The following is a 22981-nucleotide window of genomic DNA, read 5'->3' as shown; positions in this document are numbered from 1 at the left end:
CCAGCTTCAGGGACGCACTTCTGGTCCCCAGGCAAGGCGGCATCAGCCGGACGACACCTGCCCTCCCGAGGGCGGCCTCGTGGCTTTCCCGCGCGACCGCCAGGCCGGGGAAGAGCCCGGATGGAACCGCCCCTCCCTGCGCCCGAAGCACGGGGCGGAGCTCTCGCGCGTGCCGTGCTCTGATTGGCCAAGATCCGCAGCCTCCGCGTCCTGATTGGACGCTCGGAGCATCGGTCACGGAGCGGCCGCGGGTCTCTCGGGGGCCGCGGCGGGCCGGCGGGCGTCGGTGTTGACGCCGGCGGAGGCGCGGCGTGTGGCCCGCTTTCGCTGCCGGTCCTCGGCGTCGAGCGGCTCGGGAGCGCCCTGGGCATCCCTCGGCCCCCTCGGCGCCATGTCCTGGATGTTCAAGAGGTGACGGAGGCGGGGGCGGCGCGGGGTCGCGGGCCCGGGAGGACCGGCGGGCCGAGCCCCGCGGCAGGCCGCCCCGGCCCTGGGGAGCCGTCAGCCGGCGGGCGGGCCCGAGCTGGGGTCGGACAGCCGGGCCGGCAGCCTGCGTGTCCGCTGTGCCCGGGCGGCGGGAAAGCGCCCGGCGCCGCCCGGGGCGTCTGTTCCCCGGAGAGCGTGCGCGCTCCCTGCACCTGCCCCGTCCCCAGCGGGCTCCTGCTCCTTCCCGCTGTGACGCTTCCAGGGCTGCCCTTGGCCCACAGGTGGTGGGGCTGGTAAGGGAGGGTCCTAGTTTTATTTATTTATTTTTAATTGATTAGGGCTGGAGAGATGGCTTAACGGTTAAGGCACTTGTCTGAGAAGCCAGAGGACTCGGGTTCGATTCCCCAGTACCCACGTAAGCCGGATGCATAAGTGGGCCCAAGTATCTGGAGTTTGCACATTTTCTGTCTGTCTCCCCCTCTCCCTCTCTCTCTCTGCTTGCAAATAAAATTAAAAAATTAACTAATTAGTTGACAGATGTCATAGTTTTTACTTATGAGAGAGAGAGAATGAGCTCACCACGGTCTCCAGCCACTGTAAGCCCACAACAGACGCATGCACCCCATTGTGTATCTGGCTGGCATACTTGGGTTCTGGGGAATTGAACCTGGGTCCTTAGGTTTCACAGGCGAACGCCCAAACCGCTAGGTCATCTCTCCAGCCCTACGATGTCATAGTTTTAAAGTGTATTCTGTTACGAGGGAATTATAGTGCATGCTCTGATGTCCTCCCTGAAAACATAAAGGCAACTTTGTATTTGATAACTTTTGTTTTTGCACCTCAGTTTAATTGTAAATACCACATTTTAATCCGTCACATACATTTTCATGTAAAGAGGTGGTTTTCACCAGGAAACAGGTTTGTGAGCCCTTCAGCCAGCAGAGGTCTGGTAGAGATTCCTGGTTCCTAGAAGTCTTCCCCTGCTGACTCAGTTCTTTCACTGATTTCTGTGTGTGTGTACCGGTGGGCCTTTTGCCTCCAGATGCTCTAAGTCACTTTTTGTGACTGGCTTTCATGGACGTTTTGGAAATGGAACTGTGAGGCTATAGGCTTTGCAAGCAAGTGCTTTTAACCCCTGAGTTATCTTCCCATAGCTTCACCACTTACTCAGTTCCTGTATAAGCAGGAGTAATTGTTAATCAGTTTACTGTAAGATTTCAAGTGTGAAGAAACTATTGCTCTATCAATACAGTTATCTTTCAGATATATTTGGCTAAGCACTTGAGTCTCTGCTTTTGAAAAAATTTATTATTTAAGAGTGTGTGCGAGAGAGAAAGGCAGATAGAGAGAAAATAGGTGCACCAGGGCCTCAAGCCACTGCAGACAAACTCCAGGTGCATGCCCCACCTTGTGCATCTGGTTAAGTGGGTACTACTGGGGAATCGAACCTGGGTCCTTAGGCTTCCCAGGCAGCTAATCCATCTCTCCAGCCTTATTGTATTTTTGAGAGGGTGGTGGGGAGAGAGAGAGAGAGAAAACAGGCACGTCAGGGCCTTTCAGCTGCTGTGAGCAAACTGCAGACACATGCATCCTGTTGTGTGCATATGCAACATTGCACACTTGTGTCACTTTTGTGTCTGGCTATATGGGACCTGGAGATTTGAACAAGTATTCTTAGGCTTCGTGGCAAGAGCCTTAATGGCTAAGCCAACTCTCCAGCCCTGTGCTTTTTTATTTTTATTTTTATTTTTTTGATTGTTTTAATAGGGATCCTGTTTGGAAGTATTTGCAGTCTGTCCAATGTGGAGCTAATGGAAACTTTCCACGCCTCTCCTATCCAACTTTCTTCCCCCGTTTTGAATTCCAAGATGTCCTTCCACCAGATGACTTCCTGACCAGTGATGAAGAGCCTGACTCAGTTTTGTTTGGAACTTTGAGGGGTCAGGTGGTTGGACTGCGCTATTACACAGGAGTAGTAAGTAAAAAAGTAGATACCAAAGAAAATCCCAGTGTTTGTGGTTTTAACCTAGAAAGCAAGACTGTTGAGGTGGTACATGCAGGTAATGTTTTACTTTGAAATACCTGTAGGCAGGTCAGATACTCTAGGATGGTTTTATGTTTGCATTAGGCTTACAGTGTGCACTGTCATTTCATCCTTACACTAGCTCTGAGACATAGGACTCTCATTATACTTTTCCTAAGCTGAGGAGATAAAGCCAAGAAAGTTAAAAGTTTTACCCACAAGCTGGGTGAGGTGGCACATGCCTTTAATCCCAGCACTTGGGAGGCAGAGATAGGATTGCTATGAGTTCAAGGCAACCCTGAGACTACATAATGAATTCCAGGGCAGCCTGGGCTAGGGCAAGACCCTACCTCAAACAAAACAAAATTGTTTTTAAACTAAAAATATAAGTACTGCCTTTGCCTCCCAAGTGCTAGGATTGAAGGTGTGCGCCACCACGCCTCATTGCTAAAAACAACTTTTATTAGATAAAGTTTTTTTTTTTTTTTTTTTTTTTTTTGGTTTTTCGAGGTAGGGTCTCACTTTAGCCCAGGCTGACCTGGAATTCACTGTTGGAGTCTCAGGGTGGCCTCGAACTCAGGGTGTCGTCCTACCTCTGCCTCCCCAGTGCTGGGATTAAAGATGTGCGCCACCACGCCCGGCTTAGTTGTCTTTTTTGCATGTGTGTGTGTGCTGTGCATGTATATGCGTGTTTCCGTGTGTGTTGGACATTATGGAGAATCCAGGATCAGGAAGTGGCATGCTTGGGTTCAGACCCTAGCTTTGCTGCTGGTTTTGTGGCCTTCACTTTCCTGCGCTTGAGTCTCTCCCTACATAGCGTAGGGATAATGGCACTGCCCGACAGCAGTGTGCCTACGGTGATGTTCGGCACCTAGGCAGCGGTGAATAGTGATTGCCTAATTTTCAGAAGTTAATGTTGAAATTTTTAGGAAGTAGAGATCTGTAAGGTTAGAGTCGAATGTAAGTTTTAGGTACTTAAGATTGGTCAAGCTGGGTGTGGTGGCACACAGCTTTAATCCCACCAGTCGGGATGCAGAGGTGGGAGGATTGCTGTGAGTTTGTGGCCAGCCTGGGGGACTATAAAGTGAGTTCCGGATCAGCCTGGGCTAGTGTGATACCCTACTTCGAAGAAAAAAAAAAAAAGAAAACAAAACAGAAAGATTAGTCAACTTCCCTATAAATATAAATTAGAAAAGTAGAATATTTTTCATTATTTCTAATTTGAGCTCAAGCAAATATTCTTTCCTTAATGTTGTGTTTAGCAGTAGCATTAAAAATTGAATGGAAATCCCAGATGCAGTCTAACGAGGTCATGCCATTACTATTTATATTTATCTCTGTTTCTTATTTTTGTTAGGTAAATAATAATGAAATGGTTGCATTGCAAAGACAGCCTGATAATCCCTATGACAAGAATGCCATTAGAGTCAATAATGTGAATGGAGATCAGGTTGGCCATTTGAAGAGAGATCTTGCAGCTGCCTTGGCTCATGTCATGGACCACAAATTGGCACAAATAGAAGGGTAATGCATTTTAGAGTTCAGTGTTAATACTGTGATCATAATCGTCTTTGAATCTGTTAGGGCTTCTGGAGGTGTCTTTCATTACTATACTATTAGTCATGAGTTCATTTTTTTTCTTATCTCTTGTGTGCATGTGTGTTTGTGTGTGTCAGTGTGGGCACATGCATGACATGGCATGTATGTGGAGGTCAGAGGACAACTTCGGGTGGTGGTACTCCCCTCCTACCTTGTCTGAGGCAGTGTCTCTGTTGGTCACTGGCGTATGCCAGGCTGCTGGACCATGAGTTTCTGGGGATTCTCCAGTCTCAGCCTCCCCAGCTCTCAGTTTTCTTTTCTTTTTTTTTTTTTTTTAAATATTTTTTATTTATTTGAGAGCGACAGACACAGAGAGAAAGACAGATAGAGGGAGAAAGAGAGAATGGGAGCGCCAGGGTTTCCAGCCTCTGCAAATGAACTCCAGACGCGTGCGCCCCCTTGTGCATCTGGCTAACGTGGGACCTGGGGAACCGAGCCTCGAACCGGGGTCCTTAGGCTTCACAGGCAAGCGCTTAACCGCTAAGCCATCTCTCCAGCCCCCTTTTTTTTTTTTTTAAAGTTACTATTGGGCTGGAGAGATGGCTTAGCGGTTAAGCGCTTGCCTGTGAAGCCTAAGGACCCTGGCTCAAGGCTCAATTCCTCAGGACCCACAAGAGGGCGCACGCATCTGGAGTACGTTTGCAGTGGCTGGAGGCCCTGGTGCATCCATTCTCTCTCTCTCTCTCTCTCCCTCTCTGTCTCTCCCTCTCTCTCTCTGCCTTTCTCTATCTGTGTCACTCTCAAATAAAAAAAAAAGTTACTATTGCTTTTTTATCAGAGAGAAAGTGAGAGAGTGTGTACGAGAGAGAATGGGCGTGCCAGGGCCGCCAGCCCTTGCCTCTTGACTTGTGTGCTGTCCTGTGCAGCCTGCGCACTTGCGTCACATTGTGCATCTGGCTTAACGTGGGGCCTGGAGAGCATGGATCCTTAGGCTTTGCAGGCAAGCGCCTTAACTGCTAAGCCATCTCTGCAGCCCAGCTCTCAATTTTCGTTCCTCTCTCCCCTCCCCAGCCATCAAATAGTTGTCCTCTCATTTTCCTGTTACTACCATGGAGAAAAATCGACTCTGGTTCAAATGTTAGCTAGTACACTCCATGTTGGCAAACCTTTTGGGTGCACAGGTTGTGGGATTTAGAAATGTCTGTTGAAGGCAGAAGCTGTAAACTGGCAGCCTCTGGTCTGGAGGTGTGAGTTTCACTTTGCCTGTATACTGTTTCTATTTCCCTTAATATTGTGGCCCAGCCTGGCCTTAAGTTCACTGTGCCCCTCCTGCATCAGCCTCCTGAGTGCTAGAATTACAGGCCTGTACCACCATACTTGGAACCGCACTTGTTTTTGGTTGTTTGTACTAAGGTCTTTATAATACAGGCTGACCTTGAACCACCAGTCTTCCTGCCTCAGCCTCCTGAGTGCTGGCAGTATACGGATTGCTAGAGGCAGTTTCATGAAGGAATTAATAAGAGGTGAACTACAGCTAGGGCTGCAGCGATGAATGGAAGGATAAAGTGGAAGGCGAAGAATCGGGTTAAGGTGGCTGTATCTACTGAGAGTCCTCCTCAAATTCATTCAACTAGAGTTGTGCCAATGTAGGGGTGGCTGATAAGAGATTAGTAATTCATCGAGGGAGTCTGGCTCTTCCTATGTGTTTCTATCTACTGATGAGGGTCTTATTCTTCTAGTATCAATTTAGTACAGTTGACTTCCAATCAGCTAGTTCCGGTATAATCCGGAAAAGAATAATTAACATATTCCTATCTCGCTCTATTAATATCTTGTTAGCTCCAATCCTAGTTATAGTTGCATTCTGACTCCCACATATTCACATTTACTCAGAAAAAATTACCCTGTGTGCTGTGTTAGATTTATTTTCTTTCCCTGCTGGAAATGAAATCTAGAAATCAAAAGTTACAAAATTTAAGCTGGGCATGGTGGCGCATGCCTTTAATCCCAGCACTCGGGAGGCAGAGGTAGGAGGATCACCGTGAGTTTGAGGCCACCCTGAGACTCCATAGTGAATTCCAGGTCAGCCTGTAGAGTAAGACCCTACCTCAAAAAAAAAAAAAAAAAAAGTTAGAAATTTTACATTGAGGGGAAAAAGTGTCAGAAACCAAAAATTTCTAGATTTCATTTCCAGCACATGTGCCACCTGTGCATCTGGCTTATGTGGGTAGTGGGGAATTGAACCTGGGTCCTTTCGCAGGCAGGGCCCTTAACTGCTGAGCCATCTCTCCAGTCTGCAGTTTGTTTCTTAACAGCCAGCTTTTCCTCCTGATTGTTGGATTTATTTCTTGTCCCTTTCATGTGTGCCCAGCTGGTCTCTTCCATTTCCGTGTCTCAGTGGCATATGCATACTTTAAATACTTCATCGCTTCATAATTGCTGTAAAAATAGCTTTAAATTCCTCATTTCTTCTTCCTGACTGTTAACAGGGTGGTTCCTTTCGGGGCGAACAATGCTTTCACCATGCCTCTCCACATGAGCTTTTGGGGGAAGGAAGAAAATAGAAAAGCAGTTTTAGATCAGTTGAAGAAACATGGATTTAAATTGGCTCCTGCACCAAAAAGTAAGTTTGATGTTTTCTGTTTGTTTGTTTTTTTAAGTATTTTTTTATGTTGTTTATTTGAGAGAATGAGAATGGATATGCCAGGGCCTCTAGTCACTGCAGGCAAACTCCATATGAATACGCTGAGTTCAGGCTGGCCTTGAACTCAGGGCCTCTTCCTCCCTTTGCCTCCCAAGTGCTGGGATTAAAGGCATATACCATCACGCTCAGCTTATTTATTTATATTATTTATTTGAGGGGGGTTGGGATATACAGAGAGAGAGAGAGAGAGATAGTGGGCACGCCAGGGCCTCCAGCCACTGCATACAAACTCCAGACACATGCACCACCTTGTGCGTCTGGCTTATTTGGGTCCTGGGGAATCCACCGAAGTCCTTTGGCTTTGCAGGCAAACGCCTTAGCCGCTAAGCCATCTGTCTAGTCTTTTTTTTTTTTTTTTTTTTTTATTGTTTTTTGGAGGTAGGGTCTTACTGTAGCCCAGGGTGGCCTCAAACTCAATGTTGATCCTTCTACCTCTGCCTCCTGAGTGCTGGGATTAGAGGCGTGCGCCACACCTGGCTTTTCTTTTTTTTAGGTTTTAGGATTTAGCTCGGTGGTAGGGCACGTTTGTAAAATTCTTTTTGCAGTTGGCAAGTGTGCTATCCTGAGCTGCCCCAGTGTGGGGGGGTTTTGATGCTGTTTACTATTTCAGCTTTGCTCTCATTTAATTTGGTCGTTTTGTTCATTTTATTGGTAAATTACAGCTTTAGTATTCAATTTGGAGAATGCCTGGGGCTCTGGAAGAGCTGGGCCCAGCTGTAGTGCAGTGGCTCAGCCCGCAGTGCAGCTGACAGCTGAGCAGGTAAGCCCGCAGCCGGACAGGCCGCATCCCCCCAGGCTTGCCTCAGACGGGCCGTGTGGCTCAGGATGTCCTTAAACTGCTCCTCTTGCCCACACCTCCAAAGTACCGGGATAGCAAGTGTTCCCACAGGGGCCTGCTTCAGGTGTGCATTTATTGTGTGTTATAATCTAAAATTTCAATGAAATGTTGGTGCTTTGTAAAAGAGCAGGATAACTATGTTTCCTAGTTAAGTGATCTCTAGATATATTGTTAAGTTATAATGGAACCTGTTGTGTGCAAATAGAAGGAATATAATCATGGGCAAACAAAGTGATAGAGATACAGGTATCCTTTGGTAATTAATAGAAACTGGGTTTGGTCTCTTACATAAAATGATTTTTTTTAAAGATTTTTTTTTAAATTTTATTTTTATTTATTTATTTGAGAGTGACAGAGAGAGAGAAAGGGGCAGATAGGTAGAGAATAGGCATGCCAGGGCATCCAGCCATTGCAAACGAACTCCAGATGTATGCGCCACCTTGTGCATCTGGCACAAGGTCCTGGGAAATTGAGCCTCAAACTGGGGTCCTTAGGCTTCACAGGCAAGCGCTTAATTGCTAAGCTGTCTCTCCAAACCTCTTTGGCTTTTTCGAGGTAGGATTCTCCCTTTCACCCAGGCTGACCTGGAATTCCCTTTGTAGTCGCAGGGTGGCCTTGAACTCATGGTGATCCTCCTACCTCTGCCTCTCTTGTGCTGGGATTAAGGGTGCATGCCACCATGCCTGGCTCTTTTTTTTTTAATTTAAGTTTTTAAACTTTTTATTGACAGCTTCCTTAAGTATAGACAATAAACCATGATAATTCCTACCTTTATTACCTCCCTCTCCAATCCACCCTTCATTGAATCTCCTTTCCAGTTAGTCTCCTGTTTTGATGTCATATTTTCCTCGTATTATGAAGGTCTTGTGTAGGTAGTATCAGGCACTGTGAGATCATGAATATGAGATCATGAATATCACTGTGAGATCATGAATATCAAGACCATTTTGTGTGTAGAAGATTGCAGTGTAAGCTTTCTTGTGACCCTTAGATTCTTTTTGCCCCCTCTTCCACCATGAACTCACCTGAGTTCATGGTGAAAGAGGATGTGATAGGTAGCTCTTTTCTGTATTCATCCAAAAACAGTTCAATAGGAGAATTGCCATGAGTTCAAGGCCAGCCTGAGACTACTACATAGTGAATTCCAGGTCAGCCTGGGCTAGAGTGAGACCCGACCTCAAAAAACCAAACAACAGCAACAACAAAACAGTTTAGTTGCTCATTTGTAGAAAAATCAATGTGTTCTTTGTTCAGCAAATAGTTTTAGTACTTTCAAGAACTTATGTGCCCTTAAATATTTTACTTGTTTAATGAAATGGCATGAACTCTTTGAATTAGGTACAGTTTCCAGTCTAATTAGTTTGTTAATGATGTTTCTTATTGTTGTTCACTGTAGCTTAAAACAGAATTTGACAAACTGTTTGAAGACTTAAAAGAAGATGATAAAACTCATGAGATGGAGCCAGCTGAGGTACTGAGCCAATATTTTAAAATTTTTTCTTAATATATGTTTGTTCTACAAAATGATAGATTTTGTAGTGACTTTTTTTTTGTTTTGTTTTGTTTTTCTTTTGGTTTTTTGAGGTAGGGTCTCACTCCAGCCCAGGCTGACCTGGAATTCACTATGGAGTCTCAGGGTGGCCTTGAACCGACGGCGATCCTCCTACCCTTGCCTCCCGAGTGCTGGGATTAAAGGCGTGCGCCACCACGCCCGGCTGTAGTGACTTTTTTTTTGTTAAAGTATATAGTGTACTTTGACCATATTTAATACCCAGTTTTCCTTTCCTGCCTTTTGTTTTCCCAAATAGTCGTCCTTCTATTTTCATGTCATTTGTTCATGTATGTATGTATCTGTAGATGCACACATATAACCTAAGTACTACATAGGAGAGAAAACATGCAATAAGGTCAGCTGGCTGGCTTCTTTCTTCCTTCCCTCCTTCCTTTCCTCCTCCCTCCCTCTCTCCCTCCCTCCCTTCCTTCCTTTCTTTTTTCTCAAAGTACAGTCTCGCTCTAGCTCAGGCTGACTTGTAATTCACTCTGTAATCTCAGGCTGGCCTTGACCTTACAGTACTCAGGTGGCCTTGACCTCTGCCTCCCCAGCACATTAAAAGTGTGTGCCACCATGCCTGGCCAGCTTTCTTTTTGGGTTTGGCTTCTTTGACTTTATATAATCTCCAATTCTGTCTACTTTCTTCTGATTTTTCAAGGAAGGGACTGACTTGTAATTCACTATGTAGTCTCAGGGTGGCATTGAACTCATAGTGATCCTCCTAACTCTCTAAAGGCCTGAGTGCTAGGATCAAAGATATGTGCCACCATACCTTGCAAAGTTTGGAATTTTTGTCTTTATAATCTGTATGTTTCCTAAGATCAACTGTGAAAAGAGAAAGGACTGACTGTGTTTGTCCTTGTGACTGTTTCTTTGTAGGGCATTGAAACACCATTGCTTCCACATCAGAAACAAGCTCTAGCTTGGATGATTTCACGGGAAAACAGTAAAGACCTTCCTCCATTCTGGGAGCAGCGGAATGACTTGTACTATAACACACTGACCAATTTTTCTGAGAAGGATCGGCCAGAAAATGTTCATGGAGGAATTTTGGCTGATGACATGGGTTTGGTAATTTTCCCCCTTACGTTAGTAAAATCTTATTTTGAAATTAAAGTTTTACAGGAAGAAATTTTGAAGTTGAAAGATAGATGCCAGTTTACAACCAAATTTTACTTTCAATGCAGAACTGTGTTCTTGTTTTCACTTACCTTGCAAGTAGGCTCTTCCATGGAGTCTCCAGCTAAGACACATAATGACAGGGAATGATTAAGATAACTAGGTAACAGAATTAGATGTGGTGGAATAAATGTGCATTCTGAATTTTCCTTGTTATTTGAAGTTCAAGGCAACCTGCCTCTCATAGGATTTGTATTACAAGGTCAAAAGGTAGGATTGTAGCTCAGTGGTGAAGCTTGCCTGGCACGGACGGGGCCCTGCGCTCGACCCCAAGCACTGCCGGGAACGACAGTCAGGAGAGAGCACGGGACCTCCGTCTGGGAGAGTGGAGCTCACTGTGCTTCAAGAGAGGGCTTTCGTGTTGGCAGTCACAGCGGCTACAAGAGAGCATTGGCACTGAGCAGCCTGCTACTGCCCACGCTGCCACACAGCTTTGCTTGCGTCCTTAGCTCCTGTTTGCTGGGCCGCGGCCAGGCTTGGCCACAGAGGCACCCTCCTCAGACGTTTGATGTGGAATCAAAGGAGGAGCTGGCTGCAAGGACTGACCAGCCTGTGCACCGTGATGTGACCTGGTTGCCAGGTCTGATGGTTAAACTCATTGTCAGCTTGACAGGAGTTAGAGTTACCATGGAAACAATCTCTGTCCATGTCAGTTAGGGACTTTCTAGATTAGGTCGATTATGGTAGGAAGACCCACCCTGAGTACAGACAGCGACGTCCTGTGGGCTGTGGTCTTGGACTGCACAGGAAGGAGGAGCTAGCCGAGCAGCGCTCAGCCCTCGGCTTTTCGACTGCAGAAGTGACGTGGCCCGCTGCTGCATGTTCCTGCTGCCGTGATGTAAAGCTGCCTCGGACTGTGAGCCAGAACACCATTCCCTTAAGTTGCTTTTGTTAAGTATTTGTCTCAGCAACGAGGAAAGTAACAGCAAGTTGGTTCTGAGAAGGGCTGTTGCTATGATAAATCAACCTGAACACATGGTGGTTAGACCTTTGGAACTGGTCTGTGGGAAGAATTTGGAACTTTGGGTGAGTAACGTCCTTACCTACCTGGGAGCAGAGACTCAGGAACTGGCAGTGACCATTGCTCACTCTTCCTCCTGCCTCGGTACAGTCACCCCTGCTCCACGCTCCTGCCCCGTGGTGGACTGGGTCCTCAAAGGTGCAGCCGGCAGCTGAAGTAAGCCTTTCCTTCCTCAAGTTTTCATCACAAGCAGTGCGACAAGTAGGTGATACAGAGGATTTGCCACCAAACGTGCAGGGGGGTTGTCTCTTCCTGCAGCCTGTCTTCCTAGTGACGAGCTCCATGCCGTGGTTCTCTGCGTGACCTAACATTGATGTTACCAGCTCTGCCAAAAAGCTTAGCAGCAGTGCAGGTGTGAGAAGTTCTCTTGGAGTCATGAAGCATCTGTCAGAGGCCATGAGCAGACACTGCCCATGAGATGTCAGATGACAGCCGTGACACCAGACAGTTGTGTCATGGTCAAGAGCATGACCTTGACAGTGGTCACGGGGACGGGACAGGGTCAGGACAAAGACAATGCTGTTGTTTTTGGGAGCAGCTTCTAGACACCAAGAACAAAAGGAGGTATGCTGGGAAAATGAAGCTACCTCCTGTGGACCCCAGCTCATACTCAGCTGCTTCCTGGGGCGTGTGATAAGTGAACAAGGCCAAGATGGGCACTGACGTGACAGCAGCCAGGCCTCTTCGAGCGAACTCCATCTGCTCAGGTTCCGGATCATTTTTCACTGTGTTCACTGCGGAGGCTCACTTGAACCCCGAGCTCACCCATTCAGCTAGTGCAGCTAGCAGCTTGCCCTCAAGATCCCCGTCTGCCTCCCGAGGGCTGGGGCTGCAGGTGGGCCGTCACGTCACGCTCACCTGGCGTTGATGGGATTGGAGCTGAGACCTCATGCTTGCATGGCCAGTACTTTATCCACTGAACAATGTCTCCAGCCCCAGAACATTCTTAAGATAGCTGGCCTTTTCTTTTTCTAGCAGTGAAAAGTTGTGCTATGGCACCTGTGTGTTTATTGCTTTTTAACTTTTTTAAAAATTGATTGACAACTTCCATAATTGTAAACAATATCCCATGGTAATTCCCTCCCTCCCCCAACTTTCCCTTTTTGAAACTCCACTCTCCATCATAGCCCCTCCACCTCTCAATCAGTCTCTCTTAGTTTGTTGTCATGATCTTTTCTTCCTAGTATGATGGTCTTGTGTAGGTAGTGTCAATTATTTTTATTTATTTATTTGAGAAAGAGGCAGAGAGAGAAAGAATGGGCATGCCAAGGCCTCCAACCACTGCAGATGAATTCCAGATGCGTGCACCCCCTTGTACATCTAGCTTACGTGGTCGCTGGGGAATTGAACCGGGGTTCTTTGGCTTTGCAGGCATTTGTCTTAACTGCTAAGCCAACTTGCCAGCCTTTTTTTTTTTTTTAATGAGAGAGAGAATGAATGAGAATTGGCGCTCCGGCCTCCAGCCGCTGCACTCAGACCGCAGCTGCGAGTGCCCCTGTGCGCACGGGTGACCTTGTGCATCTGCCTGCCGCGGGGCCTGGAGAGCGGAGCAGGCCTCCGCGCCTCACCGGCCAGCGCCTGGGCTGCAGACCACACCGCTTTCTGTAGTGTCAGCGCAGGGGCAACAAGTGAGTTCTGTAAAAGTGACTGATCTCACTCTCCTGAAAGGGTCAGTCTTCTTTCTATGTTCCTGTGAGGTCTACTGAGAATGATTCTGTCTCCATTTGCTTGCTGGGATTATTAATCATTTTACATTGGTTCTGAACTACATGACAAATGTTGTAGAGTTTCGTGATCAAATCGAGAGTTTGTTGTAGACTCTTGGAAGAGCAGCCGGTTAATAAATGACCTTTCTATGAGACATTTGGTCGTTCACTGACACACATCCAAGCTAAAGGGAATGCTTTGCATTAACATTATTTAATGATCACATTAGGTGTTAGGTATTTGATGTTTTTTTTTAATGTTTTTATTAGCATTTTCCATGATTATTAAAAAAATCCCATGGTAATTCCCTCCCTCCCCACCCCCCCCACGCTTTCCGCTTTGAAATTCCATTCTCCATCATATTACCTCCCCATCACAATCATTGTACTTACATATATACAATATCAACCTATTAAGTAATTTGATGGTTTTTATATCAGCTTTGACACCTTTTCTAGACAGTTGCTTTCAGAAGCTGACTTTTTTTTTAAAAATATTTTAAAGGGTAAGACCCTGACCGCCATTGCAGTAATTCTTACCAACTCCCTTGATGGCCGTCCTCTTCTCGCCGGAAGAATGAAGAAGAGTCTGCTGAGGAAGGTAGGGGAGCGGAGCCCTTTCCAGTCGTAGAAGCATGTGGGAATTCCACAAGGCTGATTTCAGCTTCGAATTAAAAACAGTCTCTGACCACTGAGGATTTCTCTCTTGCCCAAGATCGGTAGAGTATTTGAGGTGTTGGAAAGTAGAAAGATTTGAGGTTAAGCTAGCTTGCTACATTAATCGAAATGGAAATTGAAAATGTCATTTACAGGCAAGACATTATTATAGCAAATTTTTCTTTTTTTAAAAATTTATTTGAAAGAGTGAGGGGAAGAGGCAGAGAGAAAGAGAATGGACATGCTGGGGCCTCTAGCCATCGTAAACGAACTCCAGATGCATGTGTCCCCTTGTGCATCTGGCTTTTGTGGGTCTTGGGGAATCAAATTGGGGTTCTTAGGCTTCACAGGTAAATGTCTTAACTAAGCCAATTCCCAGCCCCTCTCCCCCTTTTTTTGAGATAGGGTCTTGTTCTAGCCCGGGCTGACCTGGAATTCACTATGTAATCTCAGGGTTACTTCAAACTCACAGTGATCCTTGTACTTCTGCCTCCTGAGTGCTGGCATTAAAGGCGTGTACCACCTCACCTGGCCACATGCTTTAAAGATTCATTAAGCTTTCCCGTTAACAATCTATTACATTATTTTTTGTTTTTTTGTGGGGGTTTCAAAGTAGGGTCTCACTCTAGCCTAGGCTAACCTAGAATTCACTATGTAGTCTCAGGGTGCCTTTGAATTTATGGCCAATCCTCCTACCTCTGCCTCCTGAGTGCTGGGATTAAAGGTATGCATCGCTATGCCCAGCAATATTATTTTTTTAAATTTGCTTAGGTTGATACTAGGGGATGGATCTTTTCAGCCACTGTTTTGCTGCTGGTCTTTGCAGCACTAAGCATTGAACCCAGGACTTTGTGCATGATAGGCAAGTGTTCTACTAAGCTCCTCCCATCCAGCTCCAACCACATTTTAAGTAAAATGCTAATGAGAGTGTATAAAGTGCTAAGATTTTTTTTGTAGTTTTCTTCTCTTTGATACAGAGTCTTGCTGTGCAGCCTGAATTAGTCTTGAATTCACGTTTTTGTTGAGTTAGTCTCCCATGTATGTGCTAAGAGGATGAGCATGCCCTACCATATCCAGTGCTATGTTTTTTGGTTTTTTTGGACTTGTGTATCGTAGATGCATTTTTAAATCAATTTATTTATTAGAGACGTTGGGGGGGGGGGAGAATGGGCGTACCAGGGCCTCCAGCCACTGCAAACGAACTCCAGACGCATGCGCCACTATGTGCACCTGGCTTATGTGTTACCTGGAGAATTGAACCTGGGTCCTTAGGCTTCGTAGATGTGCGCCTTAACTGCTAAGCCATCTCTCCAGCCCATAGATGCATTTTTGACCTGGGGTAGGAAGTCCGGCTGGCGGGAGGATGTTTGGTGGTGTAAGGGAGGCTCTTGGGTAGTCCTGGGAACCTGTACTAGTGTGTCTTGTGTCTGTCAGCCCAGGAGTCCCAGTGGAGGTGGCTATGGAAGGTGAATGAAAGGGTTATTACGTGCTGCACAGAGAATCCTATTTTGAAAAATCTTAATTCTTTATTATTATTATTTATTTATTTTGGTTTTTCAAGGTAGGGTCTCTCTCTAGCTCAGGCTGACCCGGAATTCACTTTGTAGTCTCATGATGGCCTCAAACTCATGGCGATCCTCCTACCTCTGCCTCCCGAGTGCTGGGATTAAAGGCGTGTACCACCACACCCGGCCTTAATTATTTTTTTAAAAAAACATTATTATTATTATTTTTTTTTTTTAGAGAGAAAGAGGCAAATAGAGAGAGGATAGGTACACCAGGTCCTTCAGCTGCTGCAGATGAACTCCATATGCATGTACCACCATGTACATCTGGCTTACGTGGGTCCTGGGGAATCGAATCTAGGTTCCTTGGCTTTGCAGGCCTTAACCACCAAGCCATCTCTCCAGCTTAGAAGTTCTTAATTTTTAAGTAAATCCTATTTTATGTGTTTTCTCCTAGTAATATTTATTTTTGACATTTTCTTTTTGTATTCCTTTTGAAAGTTAAAGACCAGTTAATTTTTTTTCAAAATAATTTTTTTCTTTTTTATTGACAACAACTTTACTTAACAGAAAATAAACCATGAAAATTCCCTCCCCTCCCCCACTTTGCCCTTTACAGATTTACACTCCATCATATCCCCTCCCTTTCTCCATTAGTCTCTGTTTTATTTTGATGTCATCATCTTTTCCTCCTGTTATGAGGGTCTTTTGAAGGTAGTACTAGGCACTGCGAGGTCGTGGATATGAAGATAGTGCTAGGCACTGTGAGGTCATGGATATCAAGGCCAGTTTGTCTGGTCAGTTGCATTATAAGCAGTCCTACCCTTCCTTTGGCTCTTACATTCTTTCCACCATCTCTTCTGCTATGGACCCTGAGCCTTGGAAGGTGTGAAAGAGATGTTTCAGTGCTGAGCACTCCCATGTCACGTCCTCTTAGCACTATGGTTCCTTTTGGGTCATCCCAGTGAAGACCAGCTAATTTTTATCTGGCAAATGAGTGATTTTTTCCCCCCCTGAGGTAAAGTTTCAAATGTTCTAGCCTAAGCTGCCCTGGAATTCACTACATAGTCTCAAAGTGGCCTTGAACTCATGGCACTCCTCCTACTTCTGCCTTACAAGTGCTGGAATTAAAAGTGTACACCACCATGCCCAACGTGAGTGAAAAAATTTAAAATCAATTTATATATTGTTCACTTTCTCACCACCTTCCTCACCTTGGTTTTAAAGTCGGGTGGCAGTATAAATAATCTCCATTATGTAAAGAATGTAAAGTAAGATCCGTCTTACATTCCTTTGAGTATTCTGCTGGTTCCATTAAAGAAGCTGTCTTTTTACTTAGGGGAGCAAGGGGCGACATGTTAAAGGTGAGTCTGTGAAGCCTGGAGGAGAAGGTGCCTGTGAGAAGGCAGACAGGCTAAGCCGAGGTATGACTGGTGTTCTTCTGACCTAACATCGTTCAGTTTGGGCTTTGTAATACAGAAATCCTTAAGATCTTTTTATAAGAATTTCACAGTGCGGGTTGCCAGGAAAGGTTTTGTCAAGATGACTAAATTAGATGATCCTACACCAGTCAGAAAGGCCAGGGTGAAGGGAAAATTTTCATGAAAGAAATTACAAGTGTTTTGCTCTGGAACATCATTGTGTTTACAGTATACTGTGCATGGACAACAATAAATAATACTGGAAAGGTAAATGAGAGCCACATTCTGAAACAAATAGATATGTGGATTAGGAAACATAACTTTCATAAAATTTATTTATTCTTTTTTTTTTTTTTTTTTTTTTTGAGGTAGTCTTTAGCCCGGGCTTACCTGGAATTCACTATGTCGTCTCAGGGTGGCCTTGAACTTACAGCGATCCCCCTGCCTCTGCCTCCCAAGTGCTGGGATTAAAGGAGTGTGTCACCATGCTCAGCTTTAATTTCTTTTTTAAAAAATATTTGAAGCTGGGCATGGTGGTGCATGCCTTTAATTCTAGCACTTAGGAGGCATAGTTTGAAGGATCACTGCGAGTTAAAGGCCACCCCGAGACTACATAGTGAAATTCAGGTCAGCCTGGGCCAGAGTGTGACCCTACCTTGTAAAACAAACAAACAAACAAAAAAAAAAAAACAAAAAAAAATGAGGGAGGGGCAGATAAACAGAGAGAGAATGGGCATACCAAGGCCTCAAGCCACTGTGAACAAACTCTAGATACATGTGTCAACTTGTGCATCTGTCTTACGTGGGTCCTGGGGAATCCAACCTGGGTCCTTTGGCTTTGCAGGCAAGCGTGGTAGTCACTAAACCATCTCTCCAGCTCCAAAAGTAATTTCTTTCCTTTTTTTTTTTTTTTTTAATTTTTCGAGGTAGGGTCTCACTGTAGCCCAGGCTGACCTGGAATTCACTATGGAGCCTCAGGGTGGCCTTGAATTCACGCCGATCCTTCTACCTCTGCCTCCCAAGTGCTGGGATTAAAGGCATGTGCCACCATGCCCAGCTTTTTTTCTTTTCTTTTTTTTTTTTTTGGTAAAAGTAATTTCTTATAGACAGAATACGTTAGGGTCAGGCTGGTAGGTGAAGAACTGAAGGAAGTAACTGTCTAGGTAGGTTTGGGGTTCTAGTGAGAAGTAGAAAGACACCTCAAGAATAGAATCGAAGATAGGGTTTTTTAAATTTTAGGTCACAGGAGACTTTGGCGATAGTTGCAAGAATAATGTCTGAGAGGAAATGAGACCAGTGGGTAACTAGCTGAGCTACTGTTCTTAAGGTGGAGGGAACTTAGGTGAAAGAGCATCTGTGGGTGATGGCATCAGGGTTTTCTTGTAGAGTGACGTGGATCTAGACCCTCAGGCATAAGACTTTGAATCAGGCTGAGTGACCACTGAGTTGTGGGTCGTTGCAGAGGATGGCTGGGGGAGTTCAACAGTGATAAGGCCAGAGTTGCTGAGTTTCAGAAGGTGACAGCTAAGTTTTAAGAATATAAATGTGTGGGGCTGGAGAGATGGCTTAGTGGTTAAGGCATTTGCCTGTAAAGCCAAAGGTTCCCCGTTCGATTCTCCAGGACCCACGTAGCCAGATACACAAAGGGGCGCATGCATCTGGAGTTCGTTTGCAGTGGCTGGAGGCCCTGGCATGCCCATTCTCTCCTTCCCTCCCTCCCTCTCAAAACAAATAAATAAAACATACTTTTGAAAAAAAGAATATAAATTTGTAACACTGCTTTGTGGTTTTCATTGTTGATCTGTTTTATTTTCTGCGGCAGCTCTGGGCTGCCTTGGTATAGAAGCACATTCTGTCAGGCTCAGGGGGGCTGGCTGGCTGCTGACGGGAGACTACGGGGACGCACTCGCTTAGGAGGAGTGCAGACCGAGTAGCAGGCTGCTTCGCTGAGGAGCAGAGACCTGCACAGTGTGGGCTTGTTAAGAATGCTGTAGGTCAGTACTTGGAAAACGAGGATTTTAAGAGGAAATGTTGATAGTTTAAGACAGTTTTAATAACTATTTGTGTTTTTCTTTGAAACAGAGGAATCTAGTTATAGTAAAGACCCTGGCAATTCAGATAACAAGGAGACATATCCCCTATCAGAATTGACTACTTTTTGCCCCAAAAGGTAAGCTTGTGTGCTGTAATTACATGAAATAAATTTATTTAAGCACTCTGTTTTTTCATAAATGTGTGAGAGATACGACTGTTATATCTCAATTACAAGTTACTTCCAAATATATTTCATGTTGTTAAATCATGACTTAGGTGTAGTGTTTCTTATAAAAATGAAGAAAAGTAATTGATCTGTAAAAGGAAGTAGATTATTTTTTCAGAGCTGGAGAGATGGCTCAGGGTTTAAGGTAGTTGCCTTCAAAGCCTAAGGACCCAGGGTCTATTCCCCAGTACCCACATAAGCCAGGTGTACAAGGTGGCACATTGTCTCTGTCTTTCTGACACTTTCTCAAAAAAATAATTTTTTAAGTTTATTTGTTTATGTGCAAGCAGAGAAGAGTGGCGACAGGGACAGAATGGGCACACCAGGGCCTCCAGCCCTGCAAATAAGCTTCAGACTCATGCATTCTTTGTGCATTCGTCTTTATGTGGGAACTGGGCAACTCAACCGGGGCCATTAGACCTTCCCACTCCTATTATTTTTTAAAAATAAAGTTTATTTATTTATTTTTACTTTGTTTGTTTGAGAGAGAAAGAAAGGCAGAGAGAGAGGGAGAGAATGGGCACACCAGGGCCTCCAGCCACTGCAAGTGAACTCCAGATGCTGCGCCCACTTGTGCATCTTGCTTACATGGGTCATGGAGAACCGAATGGGGATCCTTTGGCTTTGCAGGCATCCACCATAACTGCTAAGCCATCTCTCTAGCCCTCTTATTACTTTTAAATACTCATCTTTCTACCACTTTCCTCTGATTTATTTCACCTGGGTTTTGCTTGCTGAGACTGTAAGTGTTTGAGGGAATTAAAAATGAAAGAGCAGCCGCGCGTGGTGGTGCACACCTTTAATCCCAGCACTCGGAAGGCAGAGGTAGGGGGATCCCTGTGAGTTTGAGGCCACCCTGAGACTCCATGGTGAGTTCCAAGTCAGTGTGGACTAGAGTGAGACCCTACCTCAAAAAACAAAATAAATAAATAAGTAAAAAATTAAATTGAAAGAGCATGTGTGGGAAGAGCCTGATGGAAGTTCCTTCAGTTCTCTGTTGCTTCACCAGTATGCAGGGAAGACGTGGTGGAGTTGGTAGAGTATTGTAATTATTTACATAGACTAGGATCTGGGGAGAATTTGAATAAAAGGCACCGTTTCCTTTGATTTTTTTTCTTGAGCCTGTTAACTTCACCCAATTCCTTTACCCTCTGAGGCAGGTCTGAACGCTGGGCTGTGGTTATCTGTGTGCTTTGCCACGCGTCTGCCTCAGTGGCTCTGTGCTCACTCGTCTCTGCCAGTGACTCCACCGACACTTGTCTCCCTGGCCTGGGCGGCTGTTGGGCAGTTTCACACCCTTGAGCAGAGCTCAAAATCAGCACCTGGAAATCTCAGCCCTCCAAACTGAAGTAACCTTCAACCTGTACGACAGACACACCACTCTTAATAAAAGGGTGTGAAGGCTGGAGGGATGGCTTAGCAGTTAAGGTGTTTGTTTGCCTGCAAAGCCAAAGGACCCAGGTTCGATTCCCTGGGACCCATGTTAGCCAGATGCACAAGGGGGCGCACATGTCTGGAGTTCGTTTGCAGTGGCTAGAAGCCCTGGTGCAGCCATTCTCTCTCTCTTTCTCTGTCAAATAAATAAAAATAAAATATTAAAGGCATGCCACCACGCCCAGCTTAAAAAACGTTTACACAGAAAAAGATATGGGGATATAATACCAATGAAGACACAGGGAAAATAAGTGACAGCGGCCGTCCCCAGGCGCTTTGCAGTCATGCAGCTGTGCTCACCCTCCGCTGTGTGCAGTGACAGGGCTTTTGAGTGGAGTGATGCTTTATGCCAGGCAGTGAGTTATGTCTCGACTTCATTTTCCAAGTGAGGAAACAGACATAGATTTACCTAAAGTCATAGCAAATTTGTCACAAAATAAGAATTTAAATCTTGGTGATCTAACTTGAATCCATTATTGTTGTTAGTCATTGTTACATTGTTTCTACATGAAGTTTAAGAAATATCTATATTTTGCCTTTAGCTGTATATTTTATTACATACAATTTTTTTTTTTTTTGGTTTTTCCAGGTAGGGTCTCACTCTAGTCCAGGCTGATCTGAAATTCACTATGTTGTCTCAGGGTGGCTTTGAACTCATGGCAATCCTACTACTTCTGCCTCCTGAGTGCTGGGATTAAAGGCGTGCGCCATCACACCTGGCTATATACAAATATTTTCTTTGATAAGAGCCCATTCTTCTTTTTTCATATACTCCCTTATATAAATTCTAACTTTTTTTTGTGGGTGGTTTGAGAATTGAGCCCTGCCCATCAGGCTTTGCAAGCAAGTGTCTTTAACCACTGAACCATCTTCCAAGTCCCTGGAATTTTTTTTTTTCTTTTTGAGATTAAAAAAAATTATTTATTTATTTATTTGACAGAAAGAGAGAGAGAATGGGCACACCAGGGCCTCTAGCCAATTCTAACATTTATTTATTGTTTTGGTTTTTCGAGGTAGGGTCTCACTCTAGCCAAGGCTGACCTGGAATTTACTATGGAGTCTCAGGGTGGCTTCAAACTCATGGCGATCCTCCTACCTCTGCCTCCCGAGTGCTGGGATTAAAGGCGTGCGCCACCACACCTGGCCAATTCTAACATTTTTATTAATTTATGTTCCTTATACTTACCGTTAGGTTTCATAAAGATAATTCCTTTCAAAATATTCACACTTTCATTCCCTGCCTATCGCTTTTCTTTTTGTCCCTCCCACTAGTTTCTACTCTCCCTCAGGTTTTCATGTCTTAAATATTTTATATATTTTAGTTATTTTATTTATATATAATGTAGGATCCATAAATGAGAGAAAACATGATATTACTTTTCCTGAATCTGGCTTATTATATTTTAGACTTTTAAAGTTATTTATTTATTTTATTTGAGAGAGAGAGACATAAGTAGAGAGAAAGAGAGAATGGGCGTGCCAGGACCTTCAACCAGTGTGAACAAACTCATGCACCACCTTGTGCATCTGGCTTATGTGGGTCCTGGGTAATTGAACCTGGGTCCTTTGGCTTCGTAGACAAATGACTTAACCACTAAACCATCTCTTCAGCCCAATCTGGCTTATTTTTACCATAATAATCTCTACTTCCATTCTTTTTTGTTTTGTTTTGTTTTTTTGAGGTAGGGTCTCACTGTAGCCCAGGCTGACCTGGAATTCACTATGGAGTCTCAGGGTGGCTTTGAACCGACGGCAATCCTCAGTCCTCCTACCTCTGCCTCCTGAGTGTTGGGATTAAAGGCGTGTGCCACCACGTCCAGCTTGTTTTCTTAACGATAGCTGTTCTGACTGAGATGAGATGGGGATCTCCCTGCTCTTTTTTTTTTAATTTGAGGTAGGGTTTTCACTCTGGCCCAGGCTGACCTGGAAACCACTAGGTAGTCTCAGGGTAGCCTCGAACTCATGGCTTGTAGGTGCTTACAAGAAGCTCTGTGTCAAAAACAAACAAGATTATACAGTTTCATATATTCATTCTGCTGGCCCATAGGTATCAGGGAAATTTGCATTTTCTGATATCTTCTTCAATTTGCTGCTTTTGTGTTTTAAAACTTTCATGTAAAGGTACATGGAAAGTTAGGTTTACTAGACTATTTTATTTTGTTGTGAGAAGAATTGTTTTCCCGATTGCTTTCTCAGCATGTTCATTACCGGCTTTGCTGCTCAGTTCATCTTTGTGTCTTTGTTCTCCAGAGGGCATTGTAAGGAGAGATGGCATCCAGTCTTGGTACTGGCAAGCGTGTTGACAAGTCTAGCAGTGATGTGCACCTTACTGCCACTTTCAAGCACTGCCACTGCCTGTCCGACTTTTGGGGGAGCTAGTGGTTCTCTCTCTCAATTTGCTCAGACCACATCACCACCACGTGGAACACAGGAGTTGAGTCTAAATTTTTACCATTGAGTTTAGAGGAATTTTCCATGCCAGGACTCAGAGTGGACCCTGATTCTTGCCTGGGTTCTCAAAGTGGGTGGTGTGGAGAAGAATGGCTGGTGCAGAGGATAGTGGGTGGTGAAGAGAGAGCTGTGTGTGCCTCTGCAGATGCTTAGCTGCCAAGTCTGCATGGGCCTTGGAGATGTTGTCTTCTTCGGCTCCAGTAGAGTGCCAGGAGGCTGTGTCCCTGTCTGGTGTCTGCTCGAGCTTCCCGTCTGTCTGCAGTGA

The 22981-nt window shown here is 44.9% G+C and overlaps 1 protein-coding gene across 3 annotated transcripts in view; it reads left to right on the top strand.

Moving 5' to 3' along the window:
- The first annotated feature begins 284 nt into the window (after positions 1-284).
- Positions 285-22981, top strand: part of Hltf (helicase like transcription factor) — a 50197-nt gene continuing 27500 nt past the window's right edge. For 2 of the 3 annotated variants that reach the window (XM_045130927.1, XM_045130926.1), the window contains exons 1-10: positions 285-411; positions 2194-2401; positions 3807-3973; positions 6478-6611; positions 7355-7452; positions 8927-9001; positions 9962-10153; positions 13494-13589; positions 16490-16574; positions 18654-18741. In XM_045130927.1, the coding sequence (XP_044986862.1) occupies positions 392-411; positions 2194-2401; positions 3807-3973; positions 6478-6611; positions 7355-7452; positions 8927-9001; positions 9962-10153; positions 13494-13589; positions 16490-16574; positions 18654-18741 (1163 nt within the window). In that variant the 5' untranslated portion in view covers positions 285-391. The remainder of the gene's footprint in view (positions 412-2193; positions 2402-3806; positions 3974-6477; positions 6612-7354; positions 7453-8926; positions 9002-9961; positions 10154-13493; positions 13590-16489; positions 16575-18653; positions 18742-22981) is intronic. The other variant, XM_045130928.1, reaches the window with a different exon arrangement.

Source organism: Jaculus jaculus, chromosome 12, assembly GCF_020740685.1.
Source record: "Jaculus jaculus isolate mJacJac1 chromosome 12, mJacJac1.mat.Y.cur, whole genome shotgun sequence".
In the NCBI taxonomy this organism is placed as follows: Eukaryota; Metazoa; Chordata; class Mammalia; order Rodentia; family Dipodidae; genus Jaculus; species Jaculus jaculus.
The sequence above is the reverse complement of the archived record's forward strand: the minus strand, read 5'-3'. Positions and strand labels throughout refer to the sequence as shown.